We start from the raw sequence: 12,302 nt of genomic DNA on the forward strand, positions 1-12,302 counted from the left end.
AAACAAACCAAAACGGTAGCGCATCTAAAGTTGCTGACTCGCCACATCTATCAAGACAACTGGAGCACTGGGCCAGACACTCTTAAATAGCACCTGGACCAGCTCAGGTGAAACACCTTCCCACTAACGAGATGGACAAGCCAGCACAGGTGTAATACATACTGACTAACGAGGTGACTCCAATCCGTGTGCTGACATGCTAACGAGCTATACATGCTAAAATCCAAACCTCAAAACATAAATGGGAAAAACCAAAGACTGTAACACCTTAAGAGAATGCTTACCACCAACAGAAAACAACTTCCATTTCACATTATAATCAACTACAATGCTTCACCTTCACCAATATAAACATGGCGTCTACTGGCTGTCAAAAATTAAAAACAAGAAAAAAAGTGTTTTTCCCCTACTCGTTTCTAGAACTCTCGTCTTCCTAAAACTCACTAGCTTCTAGAACTCTCGTCCCCTTGGAACGAGCCCAAACTAAACTTATCTCCAATACAGGAAAAACGTGCAGTCGAAATAAATTGTGATCCATGGCAACTCACTGCCTAAACGCAAAACAAGAAACTTTTTGACTTCCCACCCTTGAGACAATCAGCAACCAAGTTGCCCTTACCACGGACATGTCTGATTTCAAAAGGAAACTCCTGCAATATCCGTAGTAACTTTTCACCTCACTGCGGAGCTTCTCTCTCTTTTCAGGGTTCACTAGATAGGCATGTTGTTGGTTCGGGGCCCAGTCCCCAATGTCATGCTCTAGTACATTTGGGTTGGCACATCTGAAAATGAACCCTGATATTCTAAAAGCAGGGCAACAATGTCAATATAATTGTACCCAAAAATTGTCAGTTGGCTGCATAAATCACAATAAATCACTGATATCAATTAGTGGGGAAATCAGGTTGTATGTGCTGTTGAAAATAACACAACTTTTTTTAAAAACACATGGAAATGGGAGATATATTTTACCTCACTGATTAGAGGATAACCTGCAGAAGACAGTCAGCTACATTTTAGAGTGATGCATTTACATTTACATTCTACATTGTGACATTAATTCATTGATATCATGAAACAACTCCTTCATGTATGTATTTTCCAATGTTTGATCAGAGATCTTTTATCAGAGTATCTCTTGTCACATTGATCACAGCTATGAGGTTTCTCTCCTGTGTGTACTCGCTGGTGAACTATCAGGCCGTTTGGCTGAGAAAAACTCTTCCCACATTGATTACAGCTATAAGGTTTCTCTCCCGTGTGTGTTCTCTGGTGTGTAGTCAGAGTGCTAGATGAAACAAAACGCTTCGCACATTGATCACAGCTATGAGGTTTCTCTCCTGTGTGTGTTCTCTGGTGTACTATCAAGCTGCTTGACTGAGTAAAACTCCTCCCACATTGAGCACATCTATAAGGATTCTCTCCTGTGTGTATTCTCTGATGTAATCTTAACTGTCCTGAAAAAACAAAACTCTGTCCACAGTCAGAGCAGCTGTAAGGTTTCTCTCCTGTATGTATTCTATCATGTTTTTTAAGGTCTGTTGACTGAGTGAATCTTTTCCCACATTGAGCACAGCTATAAGGTTTCTCTCCCGTGTGTGTTCTCTGGTGCGATTTTAACTGTCCTGAAAAAACAAAACTCTTTCCACAGTCAGAGCAGCTATAAGGTTTATCTCCTGTATGTATTCTCTCATGTTTTTTAAGGTCTGTTGACTGAGTGCATCTCTTCCCACATTGAGCACAACTATAAGGTTTCTCTCCCGTGTGTGTTCTCTGGTGTGATTTTAAATGTCCTGAAGAAACAAAACTCTTCCCACAGTCAGAGCAGCAGTGAGTTTTCTTCCTTGTGGGTCTCCGCGGGTGTTTCTTGAGACTTTTCTTTGCCTCGTCAGCATCATGAGGTTGTTGAGGCTCCCCAGAGGATCCTCGATAGTCACTTCTCTCTCCTGTGTGAACAACAAAGTCAGACAGATGGTTAAAGGCCTACAACAGCAGAAATCCACTATAAAAGGTGATGCCAACAGCGTAGCCATGATGTTGTACAACAATTGACGTCTGTAATGAATGTTACAATTGTCTTACGACAGTCAAGTGAGCAACAATATTTTGTATTTTTTTTTCACATTAGTAGTAACATCGATGATTGTAGACTAGAAATAAGTTATTATAGTTGCTGAACCCCTAAGCAGTGTGCCAGGCAACTTTTGGTCACCAATATAGGCCCCTTTCTGTGTTTGCTAAAATTGCCACACAAGGGCGATGCACACACAATTTAGTTGCAGAAACTCCTCCATGCTAATGAGGAAACCACTAGTTATGGATGTAGTATATCTGCTAATGAGGAAACCACTAGTTATGAATGTAGTACAGTGGGGCAAAAAAGTATTTAGTCAGCCACCAATTGTGCAAGTTCTCCCACTTAAAAAGATGAGAGAGGCCTGTAATTTTCATCATAGGTACACTTCAACTATGACAGACAAAATGAGAAAAAAAAATCCAGAAAATCACATTGTAGGATTTTTAATGAATTTATTTGCAAATTATGGTGGAAAATAAGTATTTGGTCACCTACAAACAAGCAAGATTTCTGGCTCTCACAGACCTGTAACTTATTCTTTAAGAGGCTCCTCTGTCCTCCACTCGTTACCTGTATTAATGGCACCTGTTTGAACTTGTTATCAGTATAAAAGACACCTGTCCACAACCTCAAACAGTCACACTCCAAACTCCACTATGGCCAAGACCAAAGAGCTGTCAAAGGACACCAGAAACAAAATTGTAGACGTGCACCAGGCTGGGAAGACTGAATCTGCAATAGGTAAGCAGCTTGGTTTGAAAAAATCAACTGTGGGAGCAATTATTAGGAAATGGAAGACATACAAGACCACTGATAATCTCCCTCGATCTGGGGCTCCACACAAGATCTCACCCCGTGGGGTCAAAATGATCACAAGAACGGTGAGCAAAAATCCCAGAACCACACGGGGGGACCTAGTGAATGACCTGCAGAGAGCTGGGACCAAAGTAACAAAGCCTACCATCAGTAACACACTACGCCGCCAGGGACTCAAATCCTGCAGTGGCAGACATGTCCCCCTGCTTAAGCCAGTACATGTCCAGGCCCGTCTGAAGTTTGCTAGAGAGCATTTGGATGATCCAGAAGAAGATTGGGAGAATGTCATATGGTCAGATGAAACCAAAATAGAACTTTTTGGTAAAAACTCAACTCGTCGTGTTTGGAGGACAAAGAATGCTGAGTTGCATCCAAAGAACACCATACCTACTGTGAAGCATGGGGGTGGAAACATCATGCTTTGGGGCTGTTTTTCTGCAAAGGGACCAGGACGACTGATCCGTGTAAAGGAAAGAATGAATGGGGCCATGTATCGTGAGATTTTGAGTGAAAACCTCCTTCCATCAGCAAGGGCATTGAAGATGAAACGTGGCTGGGTCTTTCAGCATGACAATGATCCCAAACACACCGCCCGGGCAACGAAGGAGTGGCTTCGTAAGAAGCATTTCAAGGTCCTGGAGTGGCCTAGCCAGTCTCCAGATCTCAACCCCATAGAAAATCTTTGGAGGGAGTTGAAAGTCCGTGTTGCCCAGCAACAGCCCCAAAACATCACTGCTCTAGAGGAGATCTGCATGGAGGAATGGGCCAAAATACCAGCAACAGTGTGTGAAAACCTTGTGAAGACTTACAGAAAACGTTTGACCTCTGTCATTGCCAACAAAGGGTATTGAGATAAACTTTTGTTATTGACCAAATACTTATTTTCCACCATAATTTGCAAATAAATTCATAAAAAATCCTACAATGTGATTTTCTGGATTTTTTTTTCTCGTTTTGTCTGTCATAGTTGAAGTGTACCTATGATGAAAATTACAGGCCTCTCTCATCTTTTTAAGTGGGAGAACTTGCACAATTGGTGGCTGACTAAATACCTTTTTGCCCCACTGTATATAGTGGCTTGCAAAAGTATTCACCCCCCTTGGCATTTTTCCAAATTTTTCCAAATTTTTTCCAACCTGGAATTAAAATTGATTTTGGGGGGGGGGGGGGGGGGTTGTATCATTTGATTTACACAACATGCCTACCACTTTGAAGATGCAAAATATTTTTTATTGTGAAACAAACAATAAGACAAAAAAACAGAAAACTTGAGCGTGCATAACTATTCACCCCCCCAAGGTCAATACTTTGTAAAGCCACCTTTTGCAGCAATTACATCAGAAAGTCTCTTGGGGTATGACTCTATAAGCTTGGCACATCTAGCCACTGGGATTTTTGCCCATTCTTCAAAGCAAAACTGCTCCAGCTTCTTCAAGTTGGATGGGTTCAGCTGGTGTACAGCAATATTTAAGTCATACCACAGATTCTCAATTAGATTTAGGTCTGGGCTTTGACTAGGCCATTCCAAGACATTTAAATGTTTCCCCTTAAACAACACGAGTGTTGCTTTAGCAGTATGCTTAAGGTCATTGTCCTGCTGGAAGGTGAACCTTCGTCCCAGTCTCAATCCTCTGGAAGACTGAAACAGGTTTCCCTTAAAATGGCTGCGGGGCAGTATTGAGTAGCTTGGATGAAAAGGTGCCCAGAGGTGCCCAGTGTAAACTGCCTGCTCCTCAGTCCCAGTTGCTAATGTATGCATATTATTAGAATATTTGGATAGAAAACTCTGAAGTTTCTAAAACTGTTTGAATGATGTCTGTGAGTATAACAGAACTCATATGGCAGGCAAAAACCTGAGAAAAAATCCAACCAGGAAGTGGGAAATCTGAGGTATGTAGTTTTTCAACTCATCGCCTATCGAATACATAGTGGGATATGGGTCATTTTGCACTTCCTAAGGCTTCCACTAGATGTCAACAGTCTTTAGAACCTTGTCTGATGCTTCTACAGTGAAGCGGAGCCGAAAGAGATGGGATTGAGTAAGGTCTACCATGACCTGAACATGCGCTGACCATGCGCGTTCATGTGAGAGCCAGCTCTGTTCTATCGCATTTCTGAAGAAAAAGGAATTCTCCGGTTGGAACATTATTGAAGATTTATGTTAACTTCTCTGCGCTACGGATCCCTTTAGCGGGATCATTTTCCTAAACAACCGCTGAATTGCAGGGCGCAAAATATTACAAAAAATATTTATAATCATGCAATCACAAGTGAAATATACCAAAACACAGCTTAGCTTGTTGTTAATCCACCTATCGTGTCAGATTGTGAAAATATGCTTTGCAGCAAAAGCAATCCAAGCTTTTGTGAGTGTATCAATCAATGCTAGAACAGCTAGCCCCAAATTAGCATGGTCACGAAAGTCAGAAAAGCAATAAAATTTATCGCTTACCTTTGATAATCTTCGGATGTTTGCACTCACGAGACTCCCAGTTACACAATAAATGTTATTTTTGTTCGATAAATATTACTTTTATAACAAAAAAAACGCCATTTGGGTTGCGCGTTATGTTCAGAAAACCAAAGCCTCGTTCCGTTCGACGAAAATTCCAAAAAGTATCCGTAATGTTCGTAGAAACATGTCAAATGTTTTTTATAATCAATCCTCAGGTTGTTTTTAACAAACATAATCGATAATATTTCAACCGGGCCGTAACCTATTCAATAAAAGAGAGAAAGAAAATGGAGAGCTACCCCTCTCGCGCGCAGGAACTAATCAAAGGACACCTGACTAGTTTTTAAAAATCTCGCTCATTTTTCAAAATAAAAGCCTGAAACTATGTCTAAAGCCTGGTCACAGCCTGAGGAAGCCATTGGAAAAGGAATCTGGTTGATACCCCTTTAAATGGAAGAAAGACGGGCAAGGAAACACAGATAAAATAAAATAAACACTTCCGGGTTAGATTTCCTCAGGTTTTCGCCTGCAGAATCTGTTTTTTTATACTCACAGACAATATTTTGACAGTTTTGGAAACTTTGGAGTGTTTTCTATCCTAATCTGTAAATTATATGCATATTCTACGATCTGGACCTGAGAAATAGTCAGTTTACCTTGGGAACGTTATTTAAAAAAAGATATAAAAAATATGACCCCTAGCGTCAAGAGGTTAAAAACATCCTAACGATTGATTCAATACATCGTTTGACATGTTTCTACTGACTGTTACGGAACTTTTTGACATTTCGTCTGCTTTTAGTGAACGCGCTTCGTGACTTTGGATTTGTTTAACAAAAGTAGCTATTTGGACATAAATGATGGACATTACCGAACAAATCAAACATTTATTGTGGAACTGGGATTCCTGGGAGTGCATCAAAGGTAAGTGAATGGTAAGTGAATATTTATAATGTTATTTCTGACTTCTGTTGACTGCACAATATGGCTGATATATTTTTGTCTTGATTGGGCTCTGAGTGCCGACCTCAGATTATTGCATGGTTTGCTTTTTCCGTAGAGCTTTTTTGAAATCTGACACAGCGGTTGCATTAACTTCTCTGGGATATGTGGGACGGTAGCGTCCCACTTGGCCAAAAGCCAGAAAAAATGTAGCGCACCAAATTCAAATATATTACTATAAAAATCAATCTTTCATGAAATCACACATGAAAGACACCAAATTAAAGCTACACATGTTGTGAATCCAGCCAACATGTCTGCTTTCAAAAAGGATTTACGGGGAAAGCACACCAAACAATTATGTTAGCTCAGTACATAGCCACAGAAAAACACAGCCATTTTCCCAGCAAAAGATAGTAGTCACAAAAAGCAGAAATAGAGATAAAATTAATCACTAACCTTTGATGATCTTCATCAGATGACACTCATAGGACATCATGTTACACAATACATGTATGTTTTGTTCGATAATGTGCATATTTATATCCACAAATCTCGGTTTACATTGGCGCCATGTTCAGAAATGCCTCCAAAATATCTGGAGAAATTGCAGAGAGCCACGTCAAATAACAGAAATACTCATCATAAACTTTGATGAAAGATACATGTTTTACATATAATTAAAGATACACTTGTTCTTAATGCAACCGCTGTGTCAGATTTCAAAAAATCTTTACGTAAAAAGCACACCATGCAATAATCTGAGACGGCGCTCAGATAAAAACAACATTTCTCCGCCATGTTGGAGTCAACAGAAATACGAAATGACATCATAAATATTCCCTTACCTTTGATCATCTTTATCAGAATGCACTCCCAGGAATCCTAGTTCCACAATAAATCGTTGTTTTGTTCGATAATGTCCATTACTTATGTCTAAGTAGCTACTTTTGCTAGCATGTTTAGTGCACATGTCCAAACGCTCGCGCAGATGCAGGCAAACTTGGACGAAAACGTCAAAAAGTTATATAACAGGTCGAATAAACTGGTCAAACTAAGTAGAGAATCAATCTTCAGGATGTTGTTATCATATATATCCAATAACGTTCCAACCGGAGCATTCCTTCATGTCTGTAGAAGTTATGGAACGCAAGGCGATATCGTGAGGAAAGCGCGTGACCAGGAACTGGCATTCTGCCAGACCAATGACTGAAACACCTCCCATCCGGCCCCACATCACACTACAGACTTCATTCCACGTTCTACAGACTGCAATTCATCCAAAAATGAAAATGCTGCCCCCTATCATAAAGAAGTTAAGGAGAAGTGGATCTAAAAATCCATGTATAACACTTGATCTTTGATCAACGTAATATTATCTGCAAAATCACCGGATGTATTTGGAACTACTGAACATAACGCGCCAATGTATACTGAGATTTTTTTTATATTAATATAAACTTTACCGAACAAAACATACATGTATTGTGTAACATGAAGTCCTATGAGTGTCATCTGATTAAGATCATCAAAGGTTAGTGATTCATTTTATCTCTATTTCTGCTTTTTGTTACTCCTCTCTTTGGCTGGAAAAATGGCTGTGTTTTTCTGTGGCTATGTACTGACCTAACATAATCGTTTGGTATGCTTTCGCCGTAAATCCTTTTTGAAATCGGACACTGTGGTGGGATTAACAAGATTACCTTTAAAATGGTATAAGATACTTGTATGTTTGAGGAATTTTAATTATGAGGTTTCTGTTGTTTGAATTTGGCGCCCTGCACTTTCACTGGCTGTTGTCATATCGATCCCGTTAACGGGATTGCAGCCATAAGAAGTTAAGAATTTCCCTGTATTTAGCACCACCCATCATTCCTTCAATTCTGACCAGTTTCCCAGTACCTGCAGATGAAAAACATCCCCACAGCATGATGCTGCCAACACCATGCTTCACTGTGGGGATGGTGTTCTCTGGGTGATGAGAGGTGTTGGGTTTGCGCCAGACATAGCGTTTTCTTGATGGCCAAAAAGCTCAATTTTAGTCTCATCTGACCAGAGTACCTTCTTCCATATGTTTGGGTAGTCTCCCACACGCCTTTTGGCGAACACCAAACGTGTTTGCTTATTTAAAGCCCAGCTCTGTGGAGTGTACGGCTTAAAGTGGTCCTATGGACAGATACTCCAATCTCCGCTGTGGAGCTTTGCAGCTCCTTCAGGGTTATCTTTGGTCTCTTTGTTGCCTCTCTGATCAATGCCCTCCTTGCCTGGTCCGTGAGTTTTGGTGGGCGGCCCTTTCTTGGCAAGTTTGTTGTGGTGCTATATTCTTTCCATTTTTTAATAATGAATTGAATGGTGCTCCGTGGGAAGTTCCTGACATTTTTTTATAACCCAACCCTGATCTGTACTTCTCTACAACTTTGTCCCTGACCTGTTTGGAGAGCTCCTTGGTCTTCATAGTGCCGCTTGCTTGGTGGTGCCCCTTGCTTAGTGGTGTTGCAGAATCTGGGCACTTTCAGAACAGGTGTATATATACACCGAGATTATGTGACATTTAAATAAAGTTAACCTGTGTGCAATCTAACTAATTATGTGACTTCTAAAGATAATTGGTTTCACCAGATCATATTTAGGGGCTTCATAGCAAAGGGGTGAATACATACGCACGCACCACTTTTATTGTTTAGACTTTTTTTAAACAAGTTATTTTTTTCATTTCACTTCACCAATTTGGACTATTTTATGTATGTCCATTTCATGAAATCCAAATAAAAATCCATTTAAATTACAGGTTGTAATGCAACAAAATAGGAAAAATGCCAAGGGGGATGAACAATTTCACAAGGCACTGTATCTGGTTGTAGAAACTCCTCCATGCTAATGAGGTAACCACTAGTTATGGATGTAGTATATCTGGTAATGAGGAAACCGCTAGTTATGGATGTAGTATACCTGCTAATGAGGAAACCACTAGTTATGGATGTAGTATATCTGGTCATGAGGAAACCGCTAGTTAAGAATGTAGTATATCTGGTAATGAGGAAACCACTAGTTATGGATGTAGTATATCTGCTAATGAGGAAACCACTAGTTATGGATGAAGTATATCTGCCTGGAGCAAAAATGGAGTGCAAAGATTTTGGTTTTTCACAATGTATTCTGAAAATTACAGAGAAAGACAGGGGTGCTAGTGAAGGAAACATTAAGCTCTGTGTCTATTCACTAATTCCCCACAGTGGGGGAATTTAGGGGAGTTCTCATAGGCTGACAGCAAAAACAGCCTTCATTTCCAGGTTGCTTATGAGTACATTTCACACTATATTGGATTATAAATGTTAGGCTCGTTTGAATGTCCTGCTTTATACTTAAAAAAACACTTCCAACAGTAAAACGCTCTTCGGCTAGCTTTGCTACTAGCCTGTCAATGAGCGTTTGTAAACTAAGTGTACGCAAATTGGCCCATAACTTCAACTAACAACAACATAGACCTACTGTAGGACCCATAACTTGCCTAACAATAACAGACCTACTGTAGGACCGATAACTTCACCTAACAATAACATAGACCTACTGTAGGACCCATAACTTCAACTAACAACAACATAGCCTACTGTAGGATCCATAACTTCAACTAACAACAACATAGACCTACTGTAGGACCCATAACTTGCCTAACAATAACAGACCTACTGTAGGACCGATAACTTCACCTAACAATAACATAGACCTACTGTAGGACCCATAACTTCAACTAACAACAACATAGACCTACTGTAGGATCCATAACTTCAACTAACAACAACATAGACCTACTGTAGGATCCATAACTTCAACTAACAACAACATGGACCTACTGTAGGACCCATAACTTCACCTAACAATAACATAGACCTACTGTAGGACCCATAACTTCACCTAACAATAACATAGACCGACTGTAGGACACATAACCTCACCTAACAACAACATAGACCTACTGTAGGATCCATAACTTCACCTAACAATAACATAGACCTACTGTAGGACACATAACTTCACCTAACAACAAAATAGACCGAGGACTATATATCATTTAATATTTCAGGTGAAACATGGAAACTAAAATGTCTTTGTCATGATATTTCATAACCTGATCACCAGATAATTTTGTGAATAATCCCACTAGGCTACTCTGTAATGGGTTGTCATTCTAAATGTCCTGAATGAAGGAAAATAACTCTGTGTGTTGTACAATAGCCAATCCATCAAGGAACAGTTCTCTACACATTATGAGCTAAGTATCTCTGTGTCCAAACAGACAAACGAGACCCTACTGTAAATCAAGCAGACAATAACACATTATAAACACCAATTTGTTAGGGATGTTGGATCCAACATGGAGCACGGCATAACTGTCTTTACATGAGTAATGAATGAAGAAGCACTTTGGTTGTTGTTGCATGTCGTGATGTTTGTCATTTGACTGGCATTCAGAAAATGATTTCCTGGATCAGCTGATGATAGTTGAACATGTGACTAACTAAATAGCTACAGTATTAAGAATTATGTGTAATTATTGAAGAACCACATTAATGACAGTATCCATTTGGATGTTGTCAATAAAGGTGACTCTAGGTTTGAACCATTTAATTTTGTGAACTCTGAAATTATTTAGGATCTGTGCCAATGAAAACAGTTTTCCCAGCGTAATATAAGGAGCCACTAAATGTTACATAGGTAGAGTACATTTCAGAGATTTGAAAACAAGAAACTGTACGAACAGGAAAATAACCTAAACCACAAGGCCAAATCTACACTGGAGGAGCTTACCAAGATGACATTGAATGTTCCTGAGTGGCCTAGTTACAGTTTGGACTTAAATCGTCTTGAAAGTCTATGGCAAGACTTGAAAATGGATTTCTAGATCAACAACCAACTTGACAGAACATGAAGGATTTTAAAAAGAATAATGAAAATTCACATGAAGATCAGTCGCCTATTGGATGACATCACGACTTCCCATCAAGCCAACTCCTTGAATACCTTACTATGACATCACTCACTCCTTCTAGTTTGCAGTTGTTAAAAAAACAAAATTTTGCTTAAAACATTTATTTGTTTCCCTTTAGTGTGTTTATACTTTACTGTATTTATATATCACTTTTCAACAAGAAAAGTTTAAAAATCACTGGAGGAAGTCATGAACAATTCCTACAGTGCAAAAACATATTAAAGTGTAGAATGCCGTTTTAAAAATCAAACATGTGTTCAACAACTGCAGAGTTTGTGTCCCTGTTAAGAGAGTACTCACTGTATTTACTGGTGTTAATCAGATCTCCAGTCTTCTCTTCTTCGTCCTCCTCTAATGTGACAGTAATCTCCCCCTCTTCATCCTTCATTCCAAAAACGTCTTCATCTTCTTTCACTTCATCCTCCACTCCAAAAACTGCATCTTCTTCCTCTTCTTTCACTGTAACATCCTCCTCCTCCTCTTTCACTCTGAAGGCGTCTTTCTCTTCTTCTTTCACTGTAACAGCCTCACCCTCTACTTGTTTTTGTATTGTAATAGCCACCTCTTCGTCCTCCTCTTTCACGAGAGCTTCTTTCTCCGTCCAGCAGACCGCCTCGTCTTTAGCAGGAGGAGAGTAGCTTAGTGAACTCATGGTCGGAGATAATAGTTAGTTAGCATTAGCGACTAGACGAGTGCTAACTTAACCAGCCAGCTAGTTGACTTACAACGTAAATATTAAATTAAATGGGGTAGCTAGCTGTTCCCACATAAGTATGTTTAAATCATAGTGGCAAATAAACCACGAAATTGTCTAAAGAACTTGAATGTTCCGACTTTGTTGGCTAGCGAGCTACCGAGGTGGCTGCAGTTGTTGAAGAGGCGTTCCGTCCACTAGATTATACGTCACACTAGAAACATCGCCTGAAAGACACATATCGCCATCTGCTGTCTGGAGTGAGTAAATGCAGTTGAGGAGGGAAAACTTTTTTTCTCTTCTTTGTATTATAATATTATAAAGCAGTTTA

At 39.7% G+C, this 12,302-nt stretch overlaps 1 protein-coding gene across 1 annotated transcript; it reads right to left on the reverse strand.

Annotated features, from left to right (window-relative positions):
• Window positions 1–848: 848 nt before the first annotated feature.
• LOC120020565 (gastrula zinc finger protein XlCGF17.1-like) lies at window positions 849–11,768 on the reverse strand. Its single transcript, XM_038964271.1, has 3 exons — window positions 11,578–11,768; window positions 1,116–1,946; window positions 849–856 (listed from the first exon to the last, which is right to left on the reverse strand). Exons 1-3 carry the CDS (start codon window positions 11,663–11,665, stop codon window positions 849–851), a joined length of 927 nt encoding a protein of 308 aa, XP_038820199.1. The 5' UTR covers window positions 11,666–11,768.
• Between the last annotated feature and the right edge of the window lie 534 nt (window positions 11,769–12,302).

This window comes from Salvelinus namaycush, chromosome 25 (genome assembly GCF_016432855.1).
Source record: "Salvelinus namaycush isolate Seneca chromosome 25, SaNama_1.0, whole genome shotgun sequence".
In the NCBI taxonomy this organism is placed as follows: domain Eukaryota; kingdom Metazoa; phylum Chordata; class Actinopteri; order Salmoniformes; family Salmonidae; genus Salvelinus; species Salvelinus namaycush.